The sequence below is a fragment of the Loxodonta africana genome, chromosome 14 (assembly GCF_030014295.1).
Source record: "Loxodonta africana isolate mLoxAfr1 chromosome 14, mLoxAfr1.hap2, whole genome shotgun sequence".
Lineage (NCBI taxonomy): Eukaryota > Metazoa > Chordata > Mammalia > Proboscidea > Elephantidae > Loxodonta > Loxodonta africana.
The window spans coordinates 90,807,891-90,833,977 of record NC_087355.1 but is presented as its reverse complement, the minus strand read 5'-3'; the positions used below and the strand labels follow the sequence as shown (position 1 = coordinate 90,833,977).

Below are 26,087 nucleotides of genomic sequence, written 5' to 3'. Positions count from 1 at the left end.
CCTGCCTGGAGGGGAGATGAGAGGGTGGAGGGGGTTAGAAGCTGGCGAAATGGACACGAAAAGAGAGAGTGGAGGGAGAGAGCGGGCTGTCTCATTGGGGGAGAGTAATTGGGAGTGTGTAGCAAGGTGTATATGGGTTTTTGTATGAGAGACTGACTTGATTTGTAAACTTTCACTTAAAGCACAATAAAAATTATTAAAAAAAAAAAGTAGAGAATGACTTAGGAAGTAATATTGGAGCCATTATTCCCTGTCCTTGAACATTGAGAAAGTGACCCACCTGGAACTGGCTCACAAGCACTCACAAAGACTCACTAAGTCACATCAAATGAGCCCTGAGATAAAGACAACAGATGGGACAATCTTAGAAATTATCTTTTAAAAAATAAAAATATCTTTTAGAGAAGCTTTTACATAAGCCAGAATACAAAAGACTTTCCACTTTTTAAAATTATCATTTATTGAATAGAAGAAGTATTGGACCAATGAAGACCCTCCTGACTGTCGGTTACTGAAACCTGTACCAATGATTGTTAAAGAAGACGATTCTAAATGTAAGATCACAATTTCTAGCCAATTTGTGAAAAAGTGAAGCTTTCGATGGTTTTGCCTATTTTTTACCCTGTAAGACAGACATGACTCTAGCAGCATGCTTGTCCACTTCCCACTTTTGCCTTTTTAAATATATGAACCAGTTGAAAGACTTAAGCTGCTATTCAAGAGACAAAACAAAGACCGGTAAATAAGCATCATCAAAATAAGTGCTATGGAGGTATTAAGAATTGTTTTTGCTCCAGCCCTTTTACTCATTTCTGTTTTAACCTTTGCTTGTGTCGTTCCTCTCTCTAGATGAGCTTACGTGTCTTGGCGTATGCCTTAATGGGTTGGTGCCTTCTTCTCCAAAGGGTAGAGTCATTTCAAGCGATTCAAAGTTCCAGCTCCAAATGACGGTTGCCCAGAAATTTTGACCCATCCCCCATCAAGAAGAGAGACAACAGCCCAATAAAGGGCCAATGTAGATCCAAGAGAGATACAATGGTTTAACTCAGACAATACAGGAGTCCCACCCTCCAACTTAGGCCACTATGCCCCCATTCAGCAGGAAACAGCTGGAGAAACAAGAAGCCCTGTTTCCCAAGATTGAGAAACCTACAGCAAAAAGGGGGGGTTGAAATCTTGAGCAGAACCTGCATCATTTTTCCTTTCTCTAGCCTGTCTCTGTCTCTAAGCATGATTTTGCTGTTAGCTCCCCTAAAAGTTAAATGTAAACCAATGTTTCCCCTAGGACCGTAGAAAAACAAGTGATATCTATCTAAGTCTGTCAAACAGGAAGAAGGGTGGCGCCAGCCACTCCCTGGGCTGATGGGATAATGGCAGGAAAAGATCAACATGTTTGAGATACAACCACCGAAACCAAACAGAGGAAAGAGAATGCAGGTTCCACAAGTTCCTAAAACTTACGGCCCCTTTTCCCTATAAAACCCCAGCTGGCCTACAGTTCCTGGAGACAGACAGCTTTAGGAGGAGATCAGTCTCCTCTGTCTCTGTATATGCAATAAAGCTCTTGCCACCCACCTCACCGGTCTCAAGAATTGGCTGTTTGCAGCAGGTGGCTCTGACTTGCAAATTTGTGGTAACACTAGAAGTCCACATTCAGGGTATCACCTCCGGGGGAAAGCTTTCTCTCTCTGTGAGCTCTGGAGGAAGGTTCTTCTCATCAATCTTCCCCTGGTCTAGGAGCTTCTCCTTGAAGGAACCCCAGATCCAAAGGACACACTCTGCTCCCAGCACTGCTTTCTTGGTGGTATGACATTCTGCTCTCTCTCTCCTGGCTTCTCCCTTTTATATCTCAAAACAGATTGGCTCAAGACACAACCCAATCTTGTAGATTGAGTTCTGCCTCATTAATAACTGCTGCCTATCTCACTCATTAACATCTTAGAGGAAGGATTTACAACACACAGAAAAATCACATCAGACAACAGAGTGACGGACAATCACACAATACTGGGAATCATGGCTGAGCCAAATTGATATGCACATTTTTGTGGGACACAACTCAATCCGTGACACTAGGCTATAATCTTTGTGGTAGCAGAACACCCAGGTGTTTCTCTTGTAGAACTGCTAGGTGGGTTTGAACTGACAACCTTTCTGTTAGCAGCCTAGCACTTAACCACTACTCTACCAGGACTCCTTCTGATAATAAAAAAAAAACCATTGCCATCAAGTCGACTCCAACTCATAGTGACCCTAAATGAAAGAGTAGAACTGCCCCATAGGGTTTCCAAGGAGCACCTGGTGGATTTGAACTGCTTACCTTCCGGTTAGCTGCTGTAGCTCTTAGCCACTACGCTACCGGGGTTTCCTCAGTAACTCTGGAGGGTAGATACTATTATTTTTCTCACTTACAGACAAGGAATTGAGGCTGAGAAGCCCAGCCCCTACTCTGCCCCCAACTCTGCACACTCCCTTACCAGGCCACCCTTCACTGAAGGCACACACTATTCCCTATACCTACCCCAGGATAGGCCCAGCCATACAGACGTGGTCACTTGGCTAGGCCAGGCTTGGTGGCCCACTGTGTGGGAAGCTCAGCCCCCTCCCCTGGGACTGGGGTGACAAGATCCCTGCCTTCCCCACCCAAAGGTCAGAAGGACATGTCACCCTGAGACTCCAGGGCAGGGTGCAGGCTGGGTGACCCATGGGGTGGCCACAGATGACCAGGTCAAGCTCAGCCCACTTCAGGCCTCATCCTGTTTTCACCATCCTTTCTGCACCCAGCTTGTCCTCCCCTGCCAGGCACACACCCTAGTCTGCCCTGTAAGGTAGCCCTGTGCCCTCCTACCCCCACCCCTCACCTGCATGAAGACCCTGGGCCTTGTGGCTGGCCTTACCTGCCCTGCCCAGCCAGCTGGCCGCCCCCGTGGACCCTGCTGGTCTCTGGATCCCTTCTTCCAGACCAAGCCTGGCCATCTCTTGGGACAAAGAGTAACAAACATTTCCTTTTCCTGTAGCTGCCTTGGCTCAGAGCTGGAGTCAGCTGTGGAAAGGGGTCACGGCCCCTGCACTCTCTCCTGCCCCAGGTGGGGTGAGTTGGTGGGGTGGAGCAAGCCAGGCAGCCCCCATGCAGCATCATAGCATGGGGGCTGCAGGCCCTGCTCCCCTTGGGAAGCCGTGTGGCCCCATCCTGGGCTCTAAGCCTCTGCTCTGCCCCCTCCCTCTGGGGACATCAAGGCGTGTCCTCAGGGACATTGTCAGTGCCCAGTGCCTTACTTACATGGTGCTCCAACCGCCCCCCCCCATGAGGCAGCCATCTCCTCATGTCTAGGGTGTCAGGGAGGCTCTCTGGAGGGGGCACATGGAACTGGGTGTGAAGGATGAGCACGGTATGCCTGTGGAGATTGGCGGGCAGATGCTTCCGGCAGAGGAGCCAAGGTCTGGCATCCGTGGGTGAGGACAAGTGTCCACCACCAGGCAGGACACAGGACCAGGTGAGTGACCTCTTGGCTGCAGCAGGGCTGCTGAGGAGCTAGCCTTCACACCTGCCTCCCTTCCTCCTGGAAAGATGAGAAAACTGTTCTGGCAGAAGGAGGAGCTTCCTCGTTAGAGGGGAGTCCAGCCCTTCTCCTCTGGGGTGGCCAGAGGAGGGAGCAGCTCCCTGAGGGGTCTCTCTCTGCTGCTCTCCCCTGCGCCAGGACCCGGTGCCCTCTCAGCAGAGGGAAGGATGGGCTCCAGGAAGGATGCGCCCTCCACCTGCCCACGAGGGACCCTGCCAGGGACAGCACCTGCCTGGCCCCTGCTCCTGGGATGGAGAAGGGGCTTTGCTCTCTGCTCCATTCCCAGGCATGGATGACTGTTTTGCCTGGGCATTGACACCCTGAGGCTAAGCAGGGAGCAACTTCTTTCTGGACAGGAGAAGCGGCCCAGGGCAACAGGACTGAGCCCAGCTCAGGCAAGGCAGGGAACTAGACACTGCCCTTCAGAGACTGGCCCTCTGGCAGCCGCCAGGACCCAGTTCCCTCTCAGCAGAGGCAAGGATGGGCTCTAGGCAGGATGTGCCCTCCACCTGCCCATGAGGGACCCTGCCAGGGACAGCACCTGCCTGGCCCCATTCCTCACCTCTGGACCAGACCAGACAATGTTTTCCCGTAAGATTTGGGGTGTTTCAGGTGGGGTTGTGAAAGGGGCCGAGTCCACTGCTGAATGTAGCAAGCAGATGCTTACAGCTGGGGGCTGCAGAGCCGGGCTGGCTGGGCTGACCTGCCTCCTGGCTGTGGCATGTGGCTGTGGGCAGGACATTTCACTCTCCAAGTCCTGTGCCTCCCTCTGTGGTGGTGTATGCACCTTGGAGACTCATGACGCACATGGGACGGTGGTGGGACACCACCACACAAACTTCACCCAGGCTGGTGCTGTCACCCCTCCTGGGAACACTCTGCCATGGGTCAGGCCATGGCACCTCAGGCAGGACCTGACCAGGAACAAGCCACACACCTGGAAGGTCCCTCTGGGACAGGCTGCTCAGCCATGACACGAACAGGACATAAGCCATTTTTCTCTCTTCTAAACTTATTCTTGACTGTTCAGTTCCTTTTTCCTTGTTAAAATTTTTACTCATGGCTAATGTCCTTTTCAGACTGTAAAAACAAATATGATCTAAGAAAGTCTTATGACCATTGAAACCACCCCAGGAGACCAGTCACCCCGTGGGCAGATGAGATGATACCTTGGGACCATGTTCATGGGAACCACCCCAGGAGAGAACGACATTCCACTAGCTCCTGAAACCCATGATTTTGCCCTATAAATCTGTGAGCCAGTCTCCAGCTGGGGGAAACAGGCTTTGGAGGAGATCATTCCACTTCATCTCCGGCGTATCACTACACTTTACAGCTCTTGCTACTCACCTCAGCCCTGTCTCAGGAACTGGTTATCTGTGGCAGATGGCTGCCTATCTTGGGGCTCTGGGTGGGGGCTCACCGCTGCACTAGGCAGCCCAGACAGAGAGGAGTCACTGGGCTCACACTGGGCCCCTGATAGTGGCTGTGGCGGGCAGTCCTCCTGGAAAGTTCCCAGCCAGCTTCTCCCACCCCGAGGCCTCTGCTCCCCTCTCCTTGCACGCCTTTGTCCTTGTCAGAGTTGGTGAGCCAGACAGAGACACCTCATCCCAGGCCGCCACGACTGGAAGGGGATTGAGTCATTCTCGCCATGTTGCCAGTGTGCAGGCAGGTCCTGGCTCAGGGCCACCCCCTGGGGATGAAACCAGGACTGGACTGGCCCTCGAGCCCAGAGGACCCCCTCAGCAAGCCTGAGCACTTCTCTGGGCCTGAGACTGGCCCACAAAAGGGAGTCTGCCATAAAAACAGCAATAAAGCTTTCATGTGAGGCGGGAGTTTACTTCACCGCCCTGGGGCAGGCATGCCTGGGACCGAGGCTTCTCGAAACCAGCCAGCTCCCATCCAGTCATTCTGACGCATGTGATCCCATGAATGCCAGAGTAGAACTGTGCCCCACAGGGTTTTCAATGGCTGTTTTTTTTTGAATTATGTCACCAGGCCTTTCTCCCGAGGCATTATACATTATACACCACACGCAGAGAACAGTTTCACTGTCCCCCAAAGCCCAGTGCTCCACCTGGTCATCCCTCCCTCCTCCCCCCGTGCCCCTGGCAACCGCTGCTCTTCTCACTGTCTCCGTAGTTTTGGCTTTTCCAGAATGCCGTGTAGTTGGACTCACACAGAACGTAGCTTCTCCAGACTGGCTTCCTTCACCTAGCAGAGCGCATGCGTTGAAGGTTCCCGCATGTCTTGTTGTGGCTGAGAGCTCATTTCTTTTTATCGCTGGATGATAACTCCGCTGTGAGCAGCCACCGCAGTTTACCCACGCACCTGTTGAAGGACATCTTGGTTGCTTCCCCTTTTGGGCAATGACAAATACGGCTGCTGGAAACATTCATGTGCAGGTTTTTATGTGGACACACATTTTCATCTCACGTGAGTAAATGAGCAAAGTTGAGACTGTCGGGCTTTGTAGGAAACGGCCAGACTGCCTTCCACCATGGCTGTGCCATTTTCCCTTCCCACCAGCCATGAGTGAGGGCGCTGTTGCTCCACGTCCTTGTCAGCTTTTGGTGTTGTCAGGCTTCTGGATTTTAGCCACTCTAATAGGTGTTTTTTTTTTTTTTTTTTTTAATAGGTGTAGTGGTGTCTCCTTGTTTTGATTTGCATTCCCTAATAACCTAAGGTGCCAGGAACTCTGGTGGTACAGTGGTTAAGAGCTACAGCTGCTAACCAAAAGGTTGGCGGTTCGAATCCACTAGCTGCATCTTGGAAACTCTATGGGGAAGTTCTACTCTGTATTTAGAAACCCTGGTGGTGTAGTGGTTAAGTGCTATGGCTGCTAATTAAAAGATCAGCAGTTCAAATCCACCAGGTGCTCCTTGAACACTCTATAGAGCAGTTCTACTCTGTCCTATAGGGTCGCTATGAGTTGGAATCCACTCGACAGCAATGGTTTATTTAGTTAACGACCCAAGAAGCTTAACATCCTTTCATATGCTTATTCACCATCTGCGTATCTTCTTGGTGAGGTGCTGATTTTTTTTTTTTTAAATAGCTCTATTGAGGCATAACTGACCCACAGCAAACCTCACATGCTTAACGTGAGCAGTTAGGTAAGGTCTGACAGACGTATACAGTTAGGAGACCATGGCCACAACGAAGGTCTTCCTCATGCCTCTTGGTTCCCACTCTTGCTTCCCCCTCGGCCCCCAAACAAGCACTGATATGCTGCTTTTTGTCACTATGCATTAGTTGGCATTTCCTAGAGTTTTCTATGCATGGAATTATACAATTTGTACTGTTTCTATCTGGCTTCTTCCACTCAGCTTGGTTATTTGGAGATTCATCCCCATTGGTGTGTGCACCAAGTTTGTTTTGGCTTACTGCTGAAAAGTGTTTTGTTTTATGAAAAAAAAACCTGTTGCCTTTGAGTCCATTCCAACTCACGGCGAGCGCCCAATTTATTTCTGAATGCGGCTGTTGATGGACGTTTGGCTGTTTGCAGGTTTAGGCTTTTATAAAGGAAGCTGCTGGGAACATTTGGGCACAAATCTCTGTAAGGACATAAGCTTTCATTTCTCTTGGGGAAGTGCCCAGGAGTGGGATTGCTGGGTCATAGGGTAAGTGTATGCCCAACTTTTAAAAGGAGCTGCCCAGCAGTTTCCAGCGTGGCCGCACCGGTTGACGTTCCCACCGGCATACACGTGAGCTCCAGCTGCTCTACACTCTATCCAACACTTGGAACAGCCATTCATTTTTTATTTTTAGCCATTCAAAAGGGCAAGAAGTGTATCTCATTGTGGTTAGTTTACATTTCCCTAATGACTAATGAGGAGTCCTGGTGTCGAAGTGGTTAAGATCTCTGCTAATAATCAAAAGGTCAGCAGTTCAAATCCTTGGAAACCCTAAGGAGCAGTTCCACCCTGTCCTATATGGTCACTATGAGCCGGAAGCGACTCGAGGGCAGCGGGTTAATGACTGAAGAAGGACCCCGGGTGGTACAGTGGCTAAAATGCTCAGCTGCTAATGGAAGGTCAGTGATTCCAACCCACCAGCACCTCCAATGGAGAAAAGACCTGGCAGTCGGCTCCCGTAAAGGTCACACCCTTGAAAACCCAATGGAGAAGTTCTCCCCTGTCCTGCAGGGTCGCTAGGAGTCAGAATCGACTCGACGGCACCCAACAACAATGACTAAGGATGCTGGGCATCTTTTCATGTGCTTAGCAGCCTTCATCTGACTTCTTTGGTGAACTCTTTATTCAAATCTTTTGCCCAGTTTTTAATTAGGCTGTTTTTCTTAATGTTACTGAGAGGAAGAGTTCCTTATATGTTATGGACACAAGTCCGTCAGCAGATGGATGATTTACAGATGTTTTCTTTCAGGCTGTGGCTTATCTTTTCTTATGGTGTCTTTTAAGGAGCTCTGGTGGCACAACAGTTAGGTGCTCGGCTGCTAACCAAAATGTCAGCGGTTCAAACCCACCAGCGGCTCCCTGGGAGAAAGACCTGGTGATCTGCTTCCATAAAGACTACAGCCTGGGAAACCCTGTGGGGTTGTTCTACTTGGTCATATAAGAGTCACTGTGAGGGAATGGACCCAACGGCCCCGAAAAACAGCAGTGACTGATGATGTCAGGTGTCTTCTCATCCAGTTAACACAGAACATCTGAGCAGCTCGTTTTCTTATCGTTGTGTTTGGAGGGTTCTCTGTGTACTCTGGCTCTAAGCCCTACACACGATCTGAAATACTTTCTCCTCCAGGCGGTAGGAGAGGGCCACACTCCCTCACCAGTGTCATTAACAGACAGAGTCCTCGGCTTCAAGAAAGTCCTGTCCGCCTCACTGGAGTGCTCCAGGCTCAGCTCCTTTCTGGGCCCTGGCCCTCTGCCCTTCCGCCTCCCCTTTCTGTGCCCGGGCCTCTCCCGGGGCTCTGCCAGCTTTCTGGTCTCGGCCTGGGCTTCTCGGCACACAACCGCACACCTGGTGGCCTAGGATAGCACACCGCGGCTGAACCGCTTTTGCTTTTTTTGGTCGGTATCAGACAATTGGAAACCCTGGTGGCTTAGAGGTTAAGTGCTACGGCTGCTAACCACGAAGCCAGCAGTTCAAATCCACCAGGCACTCCTTGGAAACTCTATGGGGCAGTTCTACTCTGCCCTATAGGGTTGCTATGAGTCAGAATCGACTCGATGGGGTTTTTACCAGACAATTATCTTAGCCATAATTGCCACAGCAGGAGCTTCCTGGTGGCAGGTCTCCAGGGCCTCCCATGTGTCCCCAAAGCCCCCAGGTCTGTCTCTTCCCAGGCCGCGAGGGAGGTGCTGGTGCCCCCTGCGCCTCCCCACCGTCCCAAGCCTCTCCAGGCCTCAGGACACCTCTCGGCACTTGTGACTTCTCGCCAGTTGCAGATGTCGGGGGAGAGCGGACGGGGTCAGCTGGAGGCCTGCCCGGGTGACCTGCTCTTACCTTTCACCCTCTCCACCTTAGTTCGGGGCCGTGGGCACCACTGAGGTGGCCTGACCTCTACCACATCCTACTGGTGCCCTCATCTGTGTGTAGGAAGTTCTCACCCGCACCCCCAGAGGAGGGCCTGCAGAGGAGGGGGTCTGCTCCCAGGGGCTGGTCTGGGGGCTCCTGTTCACCCCCAGGGCTGTGGGGCCCCCAGACTCCCTAGCTCCTGCCTCTGCCTCCCCTCCCCCAGGGTTTGCATTTGCTCCCCCGCCCCCTCCCCTCCACCTCCACCAGCACCAGCCTGTAGGGCTGAGTGCCCACCCTGTGCTCTCTGGTGTCCCGGCCAGGCCTGACAGAGGGTCCCTTTCAGCTGGCCTCCGAGCCCCTGGAGTCCTGCTTCTTGGCAGACTGGAATGTCAGGCTGGGCTGCGGGGGCACACTGCATCTTGGCGGGGGATGGGGTCTCCACCTCTTTGTCCCAGTGTCTCAGCCCAGGCCTGTGAATAAATGTGTATAAATGACCTGGACACACTGCATCCTAACACCCAGCTGGGTGGCCAAGGCCCCTGACCCTTCTAGGAAGAAGCCGTTGGGGGGAGGGCCCGTGTGTGTGTGTGTGTGTGTGTGTGTGTGTGTGTGTGTGTGGCCTCTGGCAGCTCCCAAGAACAGAGGACACCAGGCGGGTGTTGGAAGGTCTAGGGTCTGGGTGGCCCCTTGGTTCTCCCTAGGCACAGTTGGGGCGGGACCTCACCAGCTCTCCCACCATACCGGGAGAGAGTTGAGCTCTCGGCAGGTGGAGGACCTGGGAAGAGGCCACTGTTCATGGGGCCCTGGCTTCTGCCTCCATCCCCTCCTGCATGTGGCCCGCTGTCGGTGGGGCTGGGGCCCTGCAGCTCTAGGTCACAGGCAGGCAGCATCAGCAGGCTGAACCCATGCTGGGTGTGCTGGTGGAGCAGAGATCACAGCTCGGGGGAGGGTGAAGTAAGTGGCAGACCCCATCCCGTGGCCCATCTGCCTTTAGGGCTGCGGACAGCGAAGGGCCCCAGAGGGCTGGGATGCTGGGCTCAGTGGGCTTGGCCTGCAGGAACCTGGGGATTCCCCTGCAGAAGGGACCCAGAAAGGGCGCCCAGGCGGGTGGGGGTGGACCTCTCCCAGCCATGCGGAGTGGGGGCGGATGGGTGGCTTGGGACCACGCCCACCTCACCTTGTCCGCGGGCACCAGGAAGGTGCTCACCGGTGACCAGGCAGTGGGAGGCCAGCCCTGAGGTACCTGGCAGTGAGGTGGGAGAATGGAGGGTGGTGAGGGCAGTAGGGGGGGCCGGCAGGAGGGAACTGGGAACTGAGCCCAGGTTCCTGCTTGGCCTGCTGGCCAGGTGCAGATTTACAGGTGAGTGTTACTATCCTGGTGCCGCAGATTCAGTGCTGGGGCCTGCGTGCGTTCATGGCAGGGGTAGAAGGAGGCCCTGGAGGAGAAGTGGGGTCAGAGACATACATCCGGACCAGGGAATGTGGAGAAGTAAAAATATTGGAAAACGGCTGGTACTAATACTCTTGGCTTCCACTGTGCCTGTATCCCAGCCTCAGCCCCTTCTTTCCAGCCTGGCTGTCTGTCTCCAGGACCCTAGAGAAACCCCAATGGATCACAGACATGTTCAAGAAACCTGAGAACAGTGGTCCCCACCTGGGGGGCTGCAGATAGGCCTGGGTGGAGTGATGCTTTCCGGACCACCCCAGGGACATATGGGGCATCCCAGCAGGGCCCCCCCTGGTGCCTCAGTGCCACTTAAGCCTCCCCAGGGACAGACACATGATCCCAGGGATTAATGGATATTAGGTTTGCCACCTGGTATCTGCTGAGAACCAGTTGTCTTGAAATCATCTCCAATTCATGGCAACCCCGTGTATGTCAGCATAGACCTGTGCTCTGTGGGGTTTTCAATGACTGATTTTGGGGAAGCAGATTACCAGGCCTTCCTTCTGAGGTGCCTCAGGGTAGACTCGAACCTCCTATCTTTCGGTTAGCAGCCAAGTGCGTTAACTGTTTCTGCCACCCGGGGACTCTGCCATCAGCGTTAATTTGAAATTAGGTTGAATTATTAAAAAGTCTCATATATAGTGAACACAGTTGTCTCCCCAAATCCCTACCCCCTCTCCTTGACAACACAGTGCCCAATGGGGGTCTGTACAAGGGCGTGTGAGGAGCCACTGATGGGGGCTTCCGCCTATACACAAGGAAGCAGATGACCACCCTGAGTCCCCACAGCCAGGGTGTGGCCCAGCAGGAGCTGGGTTTGGGGTGAAGCCCACTTGGCTGAAGGCAGAGCAGAGCGACAGGAAGGATGTGTCCTCTGACGGTGGCGCTGAGCACCAAGCCAGACTGCCCTACTCTTCCACTCCTTCCCCAACAGATGTCCTGCTGAGCAGAGCAGCCTCTAGCTTCAGCCACCCTCTCCATTGTTTAGTTTGTTTCATTCATTTCTGCAATTATCTTTATTTCCCCCCTTTTTTCTTTAGATTATCGCTATTGTTCTTTCTCTAACTTCTTGAGATGAAGGCATGGCTGGTTAATGTCAGCCATTTTTCCTAACACTTAAGGTGAGCATCTTCCTGCAGACCGAGCTTGTGTCATGGGGAAGTGGCCCTTTTTATCTCTGGTAACTCCATTTCCCTGGAAGACTCCGACTACTATGGGCACAGCCACGCCGGCTTTCTTCTAGCTGTCGCTTGATGTATTCCTGCATCTTTTCTGCAGCTCGCCACCTCCACGCTCTCAGAGGGATTCTAATGGCATCGACCAAGAGCACAAGGCAGAAAGCTCATAGTGTGTCCCGTATGACCCCAGACTTCACCCCTTTTTGGCCGTCGGAACCTGACCCAGGGGCCTTCTCTCAGCTTCCCTCTGGACACAAGGCAGCCAGTGGGGAAGAGGGGCGTCACAGACCCTGGGCTCGCCAATCGTTCTATGACCCCGAGCACAAACATGAGACTTGGGCCATGGCCATCTGGTTGCTGCCAGGCAGGGTGCAGCCCCTGTGCCCTTGTTGCCCAAGCCCCTGCAAACAGCGTCTGGGCTAGGTTAGGCTGGTGGAGGGTGCCCAGGCCTCTGGACCACTCTGCAGGCACGGCTCAGACTGAAGAGCCACATGGACATGGCGACACAGCGCTGCTCTTGTCTACTCACCCTAATAGAGCCCTTTATCTGCAGATCACGGCCAGGCTTGTTATTTTTGTTTTCAAAAATCCTGATAGGGTGAGACAACCCACGTGCATTGGGAGGGAGGCAAAGTAGCTCGGAAACCGGGTTAGGAATCTCGGTTTCCCTGACAACTGAGCTGGCATGGGGGAAGTGTGGGGCTTGGCTCAGAAGAAACATCCGCCAAGTCAGTGCAGCCTTTTGGCGTCCCCTGAGCCCATCCGGGACAGCCCGGGCCCCAGGTTCTGGCCCCCAGCTCCCTGCCCTGCCCCTCGTTATGCCCAAACCAGGCCCACCTACCCTCTTCTGCATAAACTTAATGCCTTGAAACAAGCATCTATTGTCTCAGCCTCTGTGGGTCAGGGATTCCGCACAGCTCCTCTGGGGCCGCTGGCTCAGGGTCCCTTAGGCTGCAGCCAAGTCACCAGGCTTTGGTCTCATCTGAGAGCTCGACTGAGGGGTCTGTTTCCAGGCTCACTCATGGGGTTGCTGGCGGCGTGGCCCCTTGTCACACAGGCAGAGGCACAGGGCTGCCCCCCAACATGGCAGCCGCTTTCCTGGGATGAGTGATGCAAGACAGAATGAGAGAGAGGGTGAGAGAGAGAGAAAGTGTTTGTGTGTGAGAGACAGAGAGAGAAAGTGTGTGTGTGAGAGAGAGCGAGAGAAAGAGAGTGAGGGGGAGAGAGATGGACAGAGAAGGAGAGACAGTGAGAGGGTGAGAGAAAGAGAGTGGGAGAGAGAGTGTGTGTGAGAGACAGGACGAGAGAGAAAGAGAGTGCGTGGGAAAGAGAGAGAATGAGAAAGAGTGAAAGAGGGAGAGCAAGGGAGAAAAAGAGAGCAAGTGAGAGCCGGAGAGTGTGTGTGAGAGAGAGTGATAGAACTGGAGAGTGAGTGAGGGAACGCACACCTGGAATGAAGGCACAGGCCTTTGAGAACAGATCTTGGAAGTGCTCGCTCCTCATGCCTGCCTTACTCCACGCCTTAGAATCCTGTGAGTAGTCCAGCCCACACTCAAGGGGGCAGGCATCACCAAGGATGAGCCCACCAGGGGACGCAGAGCATGGGGGCCATCTTAGATGCCTCTCACTTTCTGGGTCCTCGACTTTGGAAGATGTGGCCTGCCTTAAACTGGGATGGAAGGGATCCCCAAGTCTCTGATCAGAAATTTTGCAGAGAGAGACCCCAGGAGTGGACTGACTGTGGTTAGCAGGGACCCATCAAGTGCCACCATAGCCACCCCAAGCCTGTGCAGGGACTCGAGTCCAGTAGACCGAAAGGGACAAGGCTGGCCTTGTGGCAGGACAGTGGGGACAGTCTGTCTCTCTTCCCCCCTGCCCCAGGAGGCAGCATGGTGGCTGGATGGGGACTGCTCTGCCTCTAATCCTTCCCAGCCCTGTGGCTTTTAGGATAGCATCCAAACCCTTTCTGCAGACCCGTCCCCGCCACCCTCCTGGTCTCAGCTGGCCTCCTTCTCCATCACTGGGCTCCACCCCGGCACACTCCTGGCCTTCTCCCACCTCAGGAACTTGCACTTGTAACCACCTTTCTATTTGTCTGCCTGTCCCCTGTCTTTTGTCTATCTCTCCTGACTGGAGTATAAGTTCTAGAGGGCTTGTCACCTGAGGGCCGGCACAGTGCCTGACTGCATGCAGTTGTCCACCAGTATGGACTGAACAGGTGCTGTGAAGGTGGGGGTGGGGTAGATACTCCAGGGGGAGAGTCTGCACCAGCAAAGGCCTAGAGGAAGGAAAGGGGGAGGGGAAGGGTGAGAGGGTGGGAGAAAGTGGCAGGATGGAGCAGGACTGTGGAGGGTGCTACTCCTCTGCACTCTTTGGTTCGCCTTGACCCCAGCCCCAGGGGAAGGAGTTGCCTTGATCCCAGCCCCAAGGGAAGGGGTTGCCTTGACCCCAGCCCCAGGGGTCAGGAGGGTTTGCCTTGATCCTAGCCCCAGGGGAAGGAGTTGCCTTGAACCCAGCCCCAGGAGAAGGGATTGTCTTGACCCCAACCCCGGGGATGGGGGATTGCCTTGACCCCAGCCCCAGGGGTACGGGTAGGGATGTTAACTCAGCAGGGCTGTGCATCCTGACTGCACTTGACGCTGGAGGTACAAATGTCCACAAGATGCTGGTCTGGAAGAAGCTGACCACTGTGCCTCATTCTATCTCCAGCAACTCTGAGTCCAGGGAAGGGGGTAGCATGAAGGGGCCTGGGCGCAGGACAACCGAACTAGAGGAAGGAAGGGGTCTGCTTATTTGAACCCTCACTGGACTCCAGCCCACATGGGTGCAGCCAACTCATGTGCATGACAGAGAGAACTACAGACAGATAGTTCCCGGACTCAGAGTGGCTGCAGATAAAATGAGATGCAATGGGGACACACCAATCTCTCACCAAGCACCTGCATCAGGGCTCGGTTTGTGCTACACCTGTAGCAAGCAGACTCTGAGTCCTCCACGCCCAGGGCTGGACTCCACCAGCAGCACTTCCTGGCAATGAGGCTGGGGGCCCCTTCCCCTGTCTTTCCACTTCTCCTTAGCAATCACGTCTGTTCTTTTCTTTGTGCCAGCAGTGTCCACATTCATGTCTCCAGACCATATTTCTCTTCTGAACCCCCAATGGACTGAACAATTCATGTTGGATGCCTTCCAAGGACCTTGAACTTAACAAATCCTTCATGTTCCTCTCACATCAGCTGCTCCTGTCTATAGACCCATCAGCTTCCTGACCCAGGAAACTGGGAGAGGGTGCCATAGCAGATGCCACTGAGTCTTGTGAATCCATGCATTTCCTCCATTTCCTCTACCATCTCCCTGGTTCTAGCCACCATCCTCCTTGCTGGCCTCCCCATTCCATTCTAGAACCTTCCAGTCCATTCTCCACTTAGTAGACAGAGGTATCTTCTGGAGTGTGATTCAATGGTGCCCGTCTGTCCCTTCAACACTTCAAGTTTCCCATTGCTGCAAACATCTCTGATCACTTACCTCAGAGCTATTCTCAAGAATGCTGCTTTTTCTTTGCCAGTCCCCCTTAACAGAAGCCAGAAAACCTAGGCGCTAACTTGCGCACCTCCTGTAGCCAGAGGTGGTCAAGTGACATAGTGCTGGCCAATGAGGAGTAAGGAAGGTTGGCTAGGGAAAAGGGATTCTTCTCCGTGGAAAGTGAGATGCCCATGAGGAGAAGCCCAGCTTATGCCTCGCCTGCTGCTGGCCTTGGATAGTCACGTGAGGGTGCTTCACATGAAGATCCTGCAGCCATCTTCTGATGGCCAGGGCAAGGCCAAGAGAATAAAAAAAGTCGACCCAGAGTCCTGACTTTAGGAAGCTACAAGCACCCCCACCCCACCTGCCAGCAACCACTCCTCTCTGCTCTATTGTGAGAACAAAGCAAATCCCTCCTGAGTCACTTCTGGATGTGCGTTTTGTTACTTGCATCACAAAGTCTTCCCAATTTGCACGCTGAACTCCTAGGACACCATCTACTACCTGTAATATGATTTAAAACCTGCGTGGGGTCTGGTATTTGTTCTTTTTTGTACTTCCCACTTCCCTGTCTCCATGGCTCACCAAAGGCCAGGCACGCTGACCTTCTTTCCATTTCTTGAACATGCTGAGGTCTTTTCTATCTCCAGCCTCTGCAAGTGTTGACTCTCCCATGTGCAGTGCTCATTCCTGTGCCTTTCTAGTGCTTACCCTCGAAACTTTACTCTGTATACTCAACATCTGAACACAGTCTAAAGTTAACCATTATTACAGCCACCTCCTAAGCAATGCAAGAGCCTCAGAACCCTTTGTGTTAGTCATCTAGTGCCGCCATAACAGAAATACCACAAGTGGATGGCTTTAACAAAGAGTTTATTTTCTCACAGTCTAATAGGTTACAAGTCCAAATTCAGGGCGTCAGCTCCAGGGGAAGGCTTTCTTTCTCTGTCGGCTTTGGAAGAAGGTCCTTGTCCTCAATCTTCACCTGGTGGAGGAGCTTCTCAGGCGAAGGGACCCTGTGTCCAAAGGACATGCTCTGCTCCTGGTGCTCCTTTCTTGGTGGTATGAGATCCCCAACTCTCTGCTAGCTTCCCTTTCTTTTTATCTCTTGAGAGATAAAAGATGGTACAGGCCACACGCCAGGGAAACTGCCTTTACGTTGGCTCAGGGAGGTGACCTTGGTAAGGGTGGTTTTACAATCCCACCCTAACCCTTTTAACCACAGGCAAAGATTAGGATTTATAACACACAGGCAAATCGCAAAATGGAGGACAACCACACATGGCCTAACCAAGCTGATACATTTTTTGGGGGACATAATTCAATTCACGACACCCTTGAACTCTGATCACCCTCTCCTGTCTTAAATGCTATTGTTGTCTAGTGCTTTAGTTATGTCTTTTTAAACTTCACATATTAATTTTTATTTTTTTATAAGACATTAATTTAGATTTCCCTTCTTATAAGCCAATTTCTTCACTCGCTACTCCTTCTTGAATTCCAGGCCTTCCTTCTGGAATATTTTTTCCTCTTGAACAGCTTGCTTCCTTTAGAAGTTCATTTAATGGAAGGCTATTAGTGGCAAACTCTCTCAACTTCTCTGAAATTTTATTTATCTGGAAAAATTTAATTTATCTAAACTTTTAAGTGTCTGAAAAATTTACTTTGTACTCATTTTTGAAAAATGATGCATAAAATTCTTAACAGCTATTTTCTCTCAGCACTTTAAAAGATGCTATTTTGATGTCTTTTGGTTTTCATTTTTGCTGTTGAAATTCTGCTGTCAATCTAATTGTTATTTCTTTATAATTAACCTGCCTTTCTGTTGGGTTGTTTTAACTATCTTCTTTTGTCTTTAGTAATCTGCAATTTCACTACAACATATCTAGATGTGACGTTTCATTTATCCTATTTAGTATATGTTTTGCCTCTCTGTGGTTACACGTCTTTCACTAGTTCTGGAACATTCTCAGGCATTATCTCTTCATATACTGATATTTTTTCCTTCTGGCCTTCAGTCAGATTTATATTAGATCTCTGCCCATTATCTCTTCTGTTTCTTAATTTCTCTTTCCTATTTTCCATCTCCTTGTTTCTGGGGCTGCCTTCTGGATAATTTCTTTAAATTTATTCTCCAGTTCACAAATTCCTTCTTCAGCTGTGTCTAGGTTGCTGCTTAACCCACATCCTGAGCTTTTTAAAAAATAACTGCTTTATTGAGGTATAATTCACATACTATAAAAGGTAACACTTTAAATTCTACAATTCAATGGTTTTTAGGATATTCATGGAGTTGCAAACTATCACCACTGTCACTTTTTAGAGCATTTTCATCACCCCCAAAAGAAACTCCACACCTCTTAACAGTCACTATCTCCTTCCCCCAGCCACTGGGAACCAGTACTCTACTTTCTGTCTCTACGAATTTGCCAGTTTTGAACATTCCAGATATATGAAATCTATGTATGCTTTTCTGATAGGTGTAGTTGTTTTTGATAGCGCCTTGTTCCTTCTCTATAGGGTCGCTATGAGTCGGAATCGACTCGACGGCAGTGGGTTTTGTTCCTTCTTTGGATGTATCTTAAACATACTAAACATATCAACTTTGTATTCTATTTTCGATAGCTTCAATTTGCATGCCGTTGTTTCTGCCGAACCTCACTTTGGAGTCTTCTTTCTTTTGCAACTTATATTTGATTCAACTGAATCTGTGAGAACCCTAGGGCCCTAAATTGGAGTTGCTTTCCTCCAGAGAGGATTCACCTTTCTTCTGCTTGTACTGAGGGGTGCTACCAACTTGGAACCACTCTGATTCTCTTGGAGGGCTCAGCTTACTGTGGTTTAGTGTCCCTCTGCTCCAACTTTGTGACTGTCAGTACCTCCCCCAAATCCTTAACCCCTACCCTGTGCTCCACCATGACTTCCAATGGTGGGTGTCTGCAACTCCATTCCTGAGAAAGGCCACTCTGCCTGCATTGTGCAAGTGGCAAGCTGAAAGTGTTAAAGAATTGACACCTCCAAAAGCAGCCCTTAAGGAATCTTGGGAATTGCTGTAAAGATATCCCAGTCTGAGATGGTTGTTAAGCCACACTCCTGCACTCACCATAGGAGCAGGCTATACCAGTGCTTCGGATCAACACTGTCTATGTCTAACCACTTCCCTATTCTTTACACTGTTTTAACTTCAGGGTAATTCCACAAGTAAAGGTCATAAACAAATCCCAAGAAAAACCAGCACCAGACCACCAGACAAGCACAGGTAAATCGGAAAACTTATGTCAAGGAACAAAAAGACTCATGCCAAGGAACGAAAAATCACCAGACTTATGTCATCTGCGGTATCTGGGCCCATTTCAGAAGCAAAGGGTCCCTTAGCCACTTCTGTGCCAATTCCTAGCCCTGCCCCACAATGAATAATCAGCAAAAAAGCATGAATATGTATAACTTCTTGATTCTGCTTACTACAATGACCTCATAAAAGTTGACCCCCACCCAGTTTTGGGTAGCTGCATTGGTGACTGGAGTCCTGGCATGCTGCTTTACTTGGCCAACTAAATAAGTGCTTTCACTTTGCCTTAACAGCCGTGTCCATTTCTCTGCTCAGACAGGCTGCGCCCATCAGGGACCTGGACCTGACTGGATCTTAGTCCAGTTCAGCCGGTTACAGTTCCCTCACCCCTTTGGTGAGGTCATTGTGAGATTGGTATTTGACATAGCATGCACTGGGAGCCTTGCGCACATGAAATAAATGGTTTACACCACTTCCCAGAGTTTCTCTGTGGCGTTAAGCTCCAGTTCCCCAGTATGGTAGCCAGCTCAGCATCCTTGCCTGCCCTAAATCACTTCCCTGCTTGCCCAAATACACAGCTTGCACTGGAACTCTTGTCTCAGATTCTTCTTCTGGGAGCACCCACGCCAGGACTCAAGACCTGAGACTGAGGTCTGACCCAACACTGCACAGGAGTACACTGGGTTTTCCATTGACTAATCCTTTCTCTTACCTTCTTTACTTATGGAGTATAAGTTTGGAGATTTCTGTTATTTTCTTGAGAGTTCTGCAATGTTTTGAAGAGAATGCTTTTGAGCCACTATCCAGATCTTGCCCTTTGCACCCTCAGTGCTCCTCAGAGCAGCTTTCCCACCCCCAAACCAAACCAGATCCCACTATGGTCTCTTGTTCCTCTTCTTTGGCGGTCCGGAAAGCAGCATGGTGGAGTGGCGAGTTTGGGTTCCAACACCTGATGCTCACTGTGTGACCTTGGCCAGGGCATTCGACTTCTCTGTGCCATGGTTTCTTCATCTGTAAGGAGGAAATAATAAAACCACCTGCACAGCAGGGTTGTTGTGAGACTGGAATGAGATACTGTAAGCGTGTTTAGGGCAGTGCATGACACATAATAAATAGGTGCTCAGTAAGTACTAGCTATTATGGTGACATCTTGCAATGCGATCCTATTGGTAAGCACTTGCTAATCTGGGATTCAGGAGGGTGGAGACCACATCTGTCTTCTCATGGAGCTAGGGCAGTGCTGGCCACAGTGGGGACTAGGAGAAATGAATGAATGAAGGAAAGAAACAATCTTCACCTCTTGTAGGGCAGTTTACCATACCCAGCCTGGTTCTGGATTCCAGGCACAGGGAACATCAAGTTCAAAGACGCAGCACATTGAAAGCTTGTGTGTGTGTGTGTGTGTGTGTGTGTGTGTAGGAAGGGTGAGAGACAAAGCCGAGCAGCGGGCAGGGCAGGTGGCAGAGGGCCTCGGATGCCCTGGCCAAGATTTGGGTCTTCTGGCTGTGGGCATGGTTGGTGGCATAAATCCCCTGGGCTGGGACTGCTACTGGAGGTCGTCATGGGTGATTGTGGGAGGGGATGAGGCTGGGAGGGGAGGGGCCCCACGGCAGGGGACCTGCGCGCGCCCCAGCGCCTGGTACCTCCCCGCCTCTCTGCGTCTTTGTGCGTTTCGCTGCCTTTCGCAGTAAACGTTCTTCCGAGAAATTCCGAGGGGATCGCAGCCGAGCAAGGGGGAAGGATCCCGCGCGCCGGGGTAGGGGGCTGGGGGGTGGGGATGGGGACCGGAGGGGAAGGTTGGGGGAGGACAAGGGTGGGCGGGCGCGGTGGCGAGGGGTAAGAGGCACCGGGACCGCGACCGCCGGGACCAGCGCCCCCTCCCCGAGCCCCGCCCCTCGCTCGGGGTCCGCGTCTGCGGCTGCGTCCCCCGAAAGACGAGGCTGCACCGGGTTCCGGTCCGCAGGGAGACCGAAGGGCACGCTCCCTCGCTACTGCTCGAGCCCCTGAGTGCGCACACCCGAGGGATGTAAGTGCGCCCCGAACCCGAGGCCCGCACTCCACGCCCCGATCCGCGGTGAGCGCCCAGACGGAGGTGTGGGCGGGGGACACCCGGGGCTCCGGGACCCCAGCCCGAGGGTGAGGTGCGACGTGGCGTGCCCCTCCCCCATCGGCAGGTAGGGCCCGCGCCCACCTGCTCCTACCCTCCCCTCTCAAAGCACCCACGGCCCCCCAGCAGCAGGGAGCCCCCGCGCCCAGCACCCGGGCTCCGAGGCCCGAGTGGGGGCATGGCCGAGGTGGGGGCATGGCGTGGGGCATCGCCCGAGGGGCAGACCTTCTCTCTCGGAGGGATGCTGCGATGCTGGCCGCCGGGGACGGGTGGGGGTGGGGCTTATGCAGCCGCAGGCCGACCCCCTCTGGAGTCCAGGGAGGAGGGGGGGGCCTGGCAGGGTCCTGAGCTTGGGGGGGGGACCCCGGCTGCCTCTTGACGCCACGTCTCCCCCAGGCCTGCGACCCCGAGGACCCCGGCCTGTCGCCCCTCTCCCAGGCCCTTCCAAGCATGCTGCCCGCCGCCATGAAGGGCCTCGGCCTGGCGCTGCTGGCTGCCCTGCTGTGGTCAGCGCCCGGTGAGTGGGGGCGCCCGGGGGAGGGGGCTGAGGCCTCTCGGGAGAGAGACAACAGTGAGAACCGCCCAGTCCCCCATAGCACTTCCGACCGGATCCGAGGCTTCGCGACCTCATGCCCCCAGTCCGGCCCTTCCTCGGTCAACCCCCTCTGTTCCCCACGCGGTCCCTCCTAGCGCCAGAGGGCATTGCGTTTCCCTCCCAGCCGGGCACCTGTGGCTCTGGGCCAGGACAGCGGCCTCACTTCCTTGGTGGCCGGCTGTGGCCTGGGTCACTTTCTCGAAGGCCCCCATGTGCCTCTCCAAAGTCCTGTGTCCACCTTCCTGACTAGGGAGCCCTGAACCACTGGGATGTGTGCTCAGGGGAAGCCTGTGCAGGAGGAGCCAAAGGTGGGAGGGGTGCCTGAGAGATGCAGGGAGGGGCTCCCAGTGTCCCAGGGGCAGCCCCCCAGGCACCAGGTGGCACAGGCTCTTCTGCCTCTCCCTGGTGCCCTTGCAGCCCTGGCCAGCTGATGCGCGGATGCCCAGGCCTCCCACACTTAAGTGGTCTTGTGGAGCTGCTGCAGCAATGGGTGGGGTGGCAGGCCTAGGTGTCCCCTCTGCTCATGTCCCCTGTGCCAACCTAGCTCATGGCCTGTGGTGCCAGGACTGCACGCTGACCACCAACTCCAGCCACTGCACCCCGAAGCAGTGCCAGCCCTCGGACACCGTCTGTGCCAGTGTGCGCATCACTGACCCCAGCAGCAGTGAGTTGGAACCGGGTGCCCCTGAGCCCCCTGGCTTGGGGCAGGATTTGGCTGTGCTCAGTGGCAGTGGGCGGGTACCTGCACCTCCCTGTCCCTCAGTGGCCCTTTCTGTATATTTAGGGGTGGCGAGGGTGTCCAGGCTCCTCCACTGATTTGAAGGGCCCTGGTTGGGTGCTGGGAAAGCTACAGGGGGCCTATGTAGAGCCTCTGTCCCAGCCTCCTTTCTCTCCCAGGCAGGAAGGACCACTCTGTGAACAAGATGTGTGCCTCGTCCTGTGACTTCGTGAAGCGTCACTTTTTCTCAGACTATCTGATGGGATTCATCAACACCGGGGTCTTGAAAGTGGATGTGGACTGCTGTGAGAAGGATCTGTGCAACGGGGCAGCGGGGGCTGGGGGCAGCCCCTGGGCCCTGGCTGGGGGTTTCCTCCTCAGCCTGGGGCCTGCCCTCCTCTGGGCTGGGCCCTGAGGTCCCCACTCCCGCAGGGCTTCTGAGCGTGTCCCCCTGAACCTGTCCCTGCCCCTCCCTAGCCTGGCCCAGCTGCAGTGGGGCAGCCTGGGCTGGCCCCACAGCCTGTGGCTCTTGCCCCTCCCCGAATCAAGAGGCTTCCCTGTCTCTCCACCAGCTCTGAGTCCCCAGCAGCAGGACAGCTCCAGGAAACCAGGTATCCAGGTGGGGGCCCTGGGGGAGAGGACAGGGGTCTCTGAGAGGCAGCAAGCCTGAGCCAGCCTAAGACTAGCAGCCTGGTGGAAGGCATCATCTGTGGAGAAATAAAGTCACTTCTGAGACCTGAGGCTGGGGTCTGAGGCAGGGCTTGGGGCAGGAGAGCCCTAGTAGGGAGCAGGCAGTGATGGGTTGAGAGCACAGGCAGGGGCCAGGGGCAGCAGTCACCTGAGACCTGAGGCTGCACTGCACAGCGTGCCGGGGCTCCTGGGCCACCAGGAGCCAGGGGACTTGCCTGGTAAGGTTTGGGGGCACCTGGGATAGGGGGAGTTGAGATGAACAAGATTCTGGGGAGGGGACTGAAGAGGGAGGCGTTACAACTGTGTGTGAGCATAGTGGGTGCACCTGGATGGACAGACTTTCACTAGCACATGCACAAATGTACACACTGGTGTGCACACACACTGCCAGTACACACCCAGTGCACACACATAGTACACACACACATGCAAACCCAATGCACACATACACTGCCAGTACACACCCCCCAGTGTACACACACAAACCCAGTGCGCGCATACACTGCCAGTACACACCCCCAGTGTACACACACAAACCCAGTGCACATACTTAGTGCTGCAAATACACATGGTGTACAATCACACATACACCCAGTACACACCCCCAGTGCACACACATTTGCACCACGCGTCCACACCCGTGCCTACAGGCTCTGCATGCACATGCCCTCCACGGTGGCGTCACACAGCACAGACCTGGTGTGCACTAGCATGCACGCCCCATGGTCACACAGATGGGCACATGGTAGTGTGCTTGCACACACACCACCTGGTGCCCACCTTCACACACGTGTGTGCACACCCCGACCCACACACACCCTCTGACCCCACAGTGCCCTGCACACGTATGCACGCACAGACACACAGATGTGTCCATGTATAAGCCTCTTGCTCTCACTTGCTATCTCACGCTCAGCCCCCAGCGTGATCGGCTTCGGGGCCAGCCTCTCTGGGCCCCTGGCTGCCTGAGGATGGCTGGGGGCTGCTTTGGGTGAAGTGGGGACCTCCTGTGGCCAGACTGCCTCTTAACTGGACCCCTCACCTTGAGGTGTCTCCATCTGCCACTGGGTTCTTTCTACTCAGCAGACAGGGTCTGGAGGCCAGTCCTGGGAGCAGGGTCCGGTACAGAATGCATCCGAGCATGGGGTGGGATGGGGAGGGGGAGGGGAGGACCCCCTTGCAGGTAAATTTCAGGTGCTGTTTCTCCTGGCCCTTCCTGCTCTAGTTGGAGTTTCCGTTTCATCACTGCCCCTGGCCAGCGCCCCCCCCCCGCCCCCGCACATGTCCTGGGTCTTCTGACTGTGGCTCCTGTGACCCTGAGGTTTCCCTGGCTCTGCCCTGTGGCCAATCCTTCTTCCCGCACCCCTATGGCTGTCCCAGGTTGGGGCCACTACTCAGCCCTGGGATCATGCTCTCCCCTGGACTCCTCCGAAAGAAAAGCGATTGCTTTAAGTGCTGGCTGTGGCATTCCTGCCAGGGGCTCCTCTCTGGAGCCATGGAGGGGCATGGGGTGCAGGACAAGGGGCTCTAGTGCCCTCACCGGAGACCGATGTCACCTTCCTGCTGGTGGAAACACCGAGGGACTTTTCCTCAGGGGGCGCCTCCCGTCCAGTTTTCCACTTGCTCTGCTGCTCTGCGATGTACCCCACCCCCCCCTCAGTAAAGTGTGTTACCCTCTGCCTGTGTCCTGTGCTTTGGGGAGCGGAGGGTGGGCCACAGTTTGTGGGGCGACCTGGAAGTTACCGCTCACTCAAGGGGAGGACGTGATGAGAAGCCGAGAGTTCGGAGAAGACAGGAGATTGGATTCAGCAAAGAGCCCTAGAAACAGGAGCCCCCAAGGGTGTCCTGGGGGTACCGGGAGGCAGGTGGGCTGGCCATGCCCATGGGTGGTGGTGTAAGCCAGTCTTCATGTGAATCTTTGTGTGGTTGACTTATTACTTGAGAGAAGCCTTTAAAAACACAAAAAGGAGCAAACTTCTGCCACCTGTGTTGAAAGTTAGATAAAATTAGATAAAATCACTCCCATTCTGGGGCAGTATCAGAGGAGGGGCTGAAAGCGTAGCCTGGTCTGGAAGTCTCTGCCCACCACTTCAGAGTGGCTTACTTCTTGCTCAACCTGTCTCTGCATCTTCAGAACAGTTTCAGCCTAGTACAGCACCACCTCAACACGCCACTGAAGGGTTAGACTGCACGCTACAGTATCATGGAGACGCTGTCTCCATCTGCCATGGGGTTCTTTCTACTCAGTGGTCCACCAACGACATCTTTCCAGGTCTGTACAGCTGGACTGGGCCCTGGTTTTAAATGTCTGTTAAGTAGTCCCCTGAATGAATGAACCATAATTCATTTGGCTATGCCTTGTCGGTGGGCACAGGGTATGTTCTCCATTTTTTTCTTCAGCAACATTGAAGTGGCCATCTCTGTCCTCCCATCTTCATGGGCTCAAGTGATTATTTGAGTTGGGAGTGCTTCCGAGAGGTGGGTGAGTAGCTCCCTAGAGCAAATATCAACTTAAATATGAAATATACCATTTATCAGTTGCCATGAAGTTGACCCTGACTCATGGAGGTCCCTGTGTGTCAGGGTGGGATTTTCAGTGCTGAGTTTTTCAAAAGTAGATCAAGGCTGTGTCACCTTCTAAAAAGGGCCACGTCAATTTACATTCCCACGAACTCCTTACACCTGCGCCAGCCACGGCTACTGCCAACTTGAGGAAGTTTTGCCAGTCTGGTAGACAAAAGGTAAACTCTTGCTCTGATGTCCCTTTTGGGAAATAGTAGTGAGGTTGAGCATCCTGCTCTATGTGAACTATCGGCCTGTATTTTTATTTTTTTATTTCTTCTGTAACCGTCTGGCCACACCCTTTGGCCATTCTTCTGTCGCAGCGTTTCTCTTTTCCTTATTGATTTGTAAGACCTTTGTGTTTTAGAGACACTAACCTTTCCCGTGTTAGATGTTTTACAAGTATTTCTGTGTAGTCTGTCGCTGTGTCTTTGTTTACCATGTCTTCCCTGTATGTATATGTTCTAAATCTTGATGTGGATGAATGTGTCTGGTTGTTCTTTTATGGTCTCTGAGTTTCCTGTCTTAGGAGAAATGCCTCTGGTCTTATATTATGAAAGTATTCTCTATTCTCCTCTAAAGCAGCTCTGGTCACTGCTTTCAGATATTCAGTCCATCTGGAGTTTATTTATGATGTTGTAGGAGGTTGTACGTAGGGTCGCTATGAGTCAGAACTGACTCGATGGCACCTAACAACAACAGGTGGTAGAGATTTCTTCTAAGTCGGTGGCCGGTATTTTCAGTGCTGTGTATTAAATAGCCCACCTTTGTCCACTGATTCACAGTGCCTCCTTTATAATAAACACATTGCCGTAGATGTCTGGGTGTTCCTGCCCACTCCCCATCGGAGATCCGTTGTTCAGTTTTATTACCAGGTCAGTACCATGCTGTTTTGATTATGGCAGCTTTGCAGCATATTCAGTAACTGGTAAGGCAAATAA

General features: G+C 53.1%; 2 protein-coding genes across 2 annotated transcripts; one reads left to right on the top strand and one right to left on the bottom strand.

The window, feature by feature from the left end:
- Positions 1-9,086: 9,086 nt before the first annotated feature.
- Positions 9,087-21,033, bottom strand: LOC100677324 (protein VASP homolog). The gene is made up of 6 exons (XM_010601740.2): positions 20,518-21,033; positions 20,118-20,414; positions 10,214-10,284; positions 10,009-10,114; positions 9,783-9,958; positions 9,087-9,153 (listed from the first exon to the last, which is right to left on the bottom strand). The coding sequence occupies exons 1-6, from the start codon at positions 21,031-21,033 to the stop codon at positions 9,087-9,089; spliced, it is 1,233 nt and encodes a 410-aa protein (XP_010600042.1).
- Positions 21,017-23,490, top strand: LY6H (lymphocyte antigen 6 family member H). Its single transcript, XM_003422397.3, has 3 exons — positions 21,017-21,098; positions 21,721-21,840; positions 22,074-23,490. The coding sequence occupies exons 1-3, from the start codon at positions 21,032-21,034 to the stop codon at positions 22,307-22,309; spliced, it is 423 nt and encodes a 140-aa protein (XP_003422445.1). The 5' UTR covers positions 21,017-21,031; the 3' UTR covers positions 22,310-23,490.
- The last annotated feature ends 2,597 nt before the right edge of the window (positions 23,491-26,087 follow it).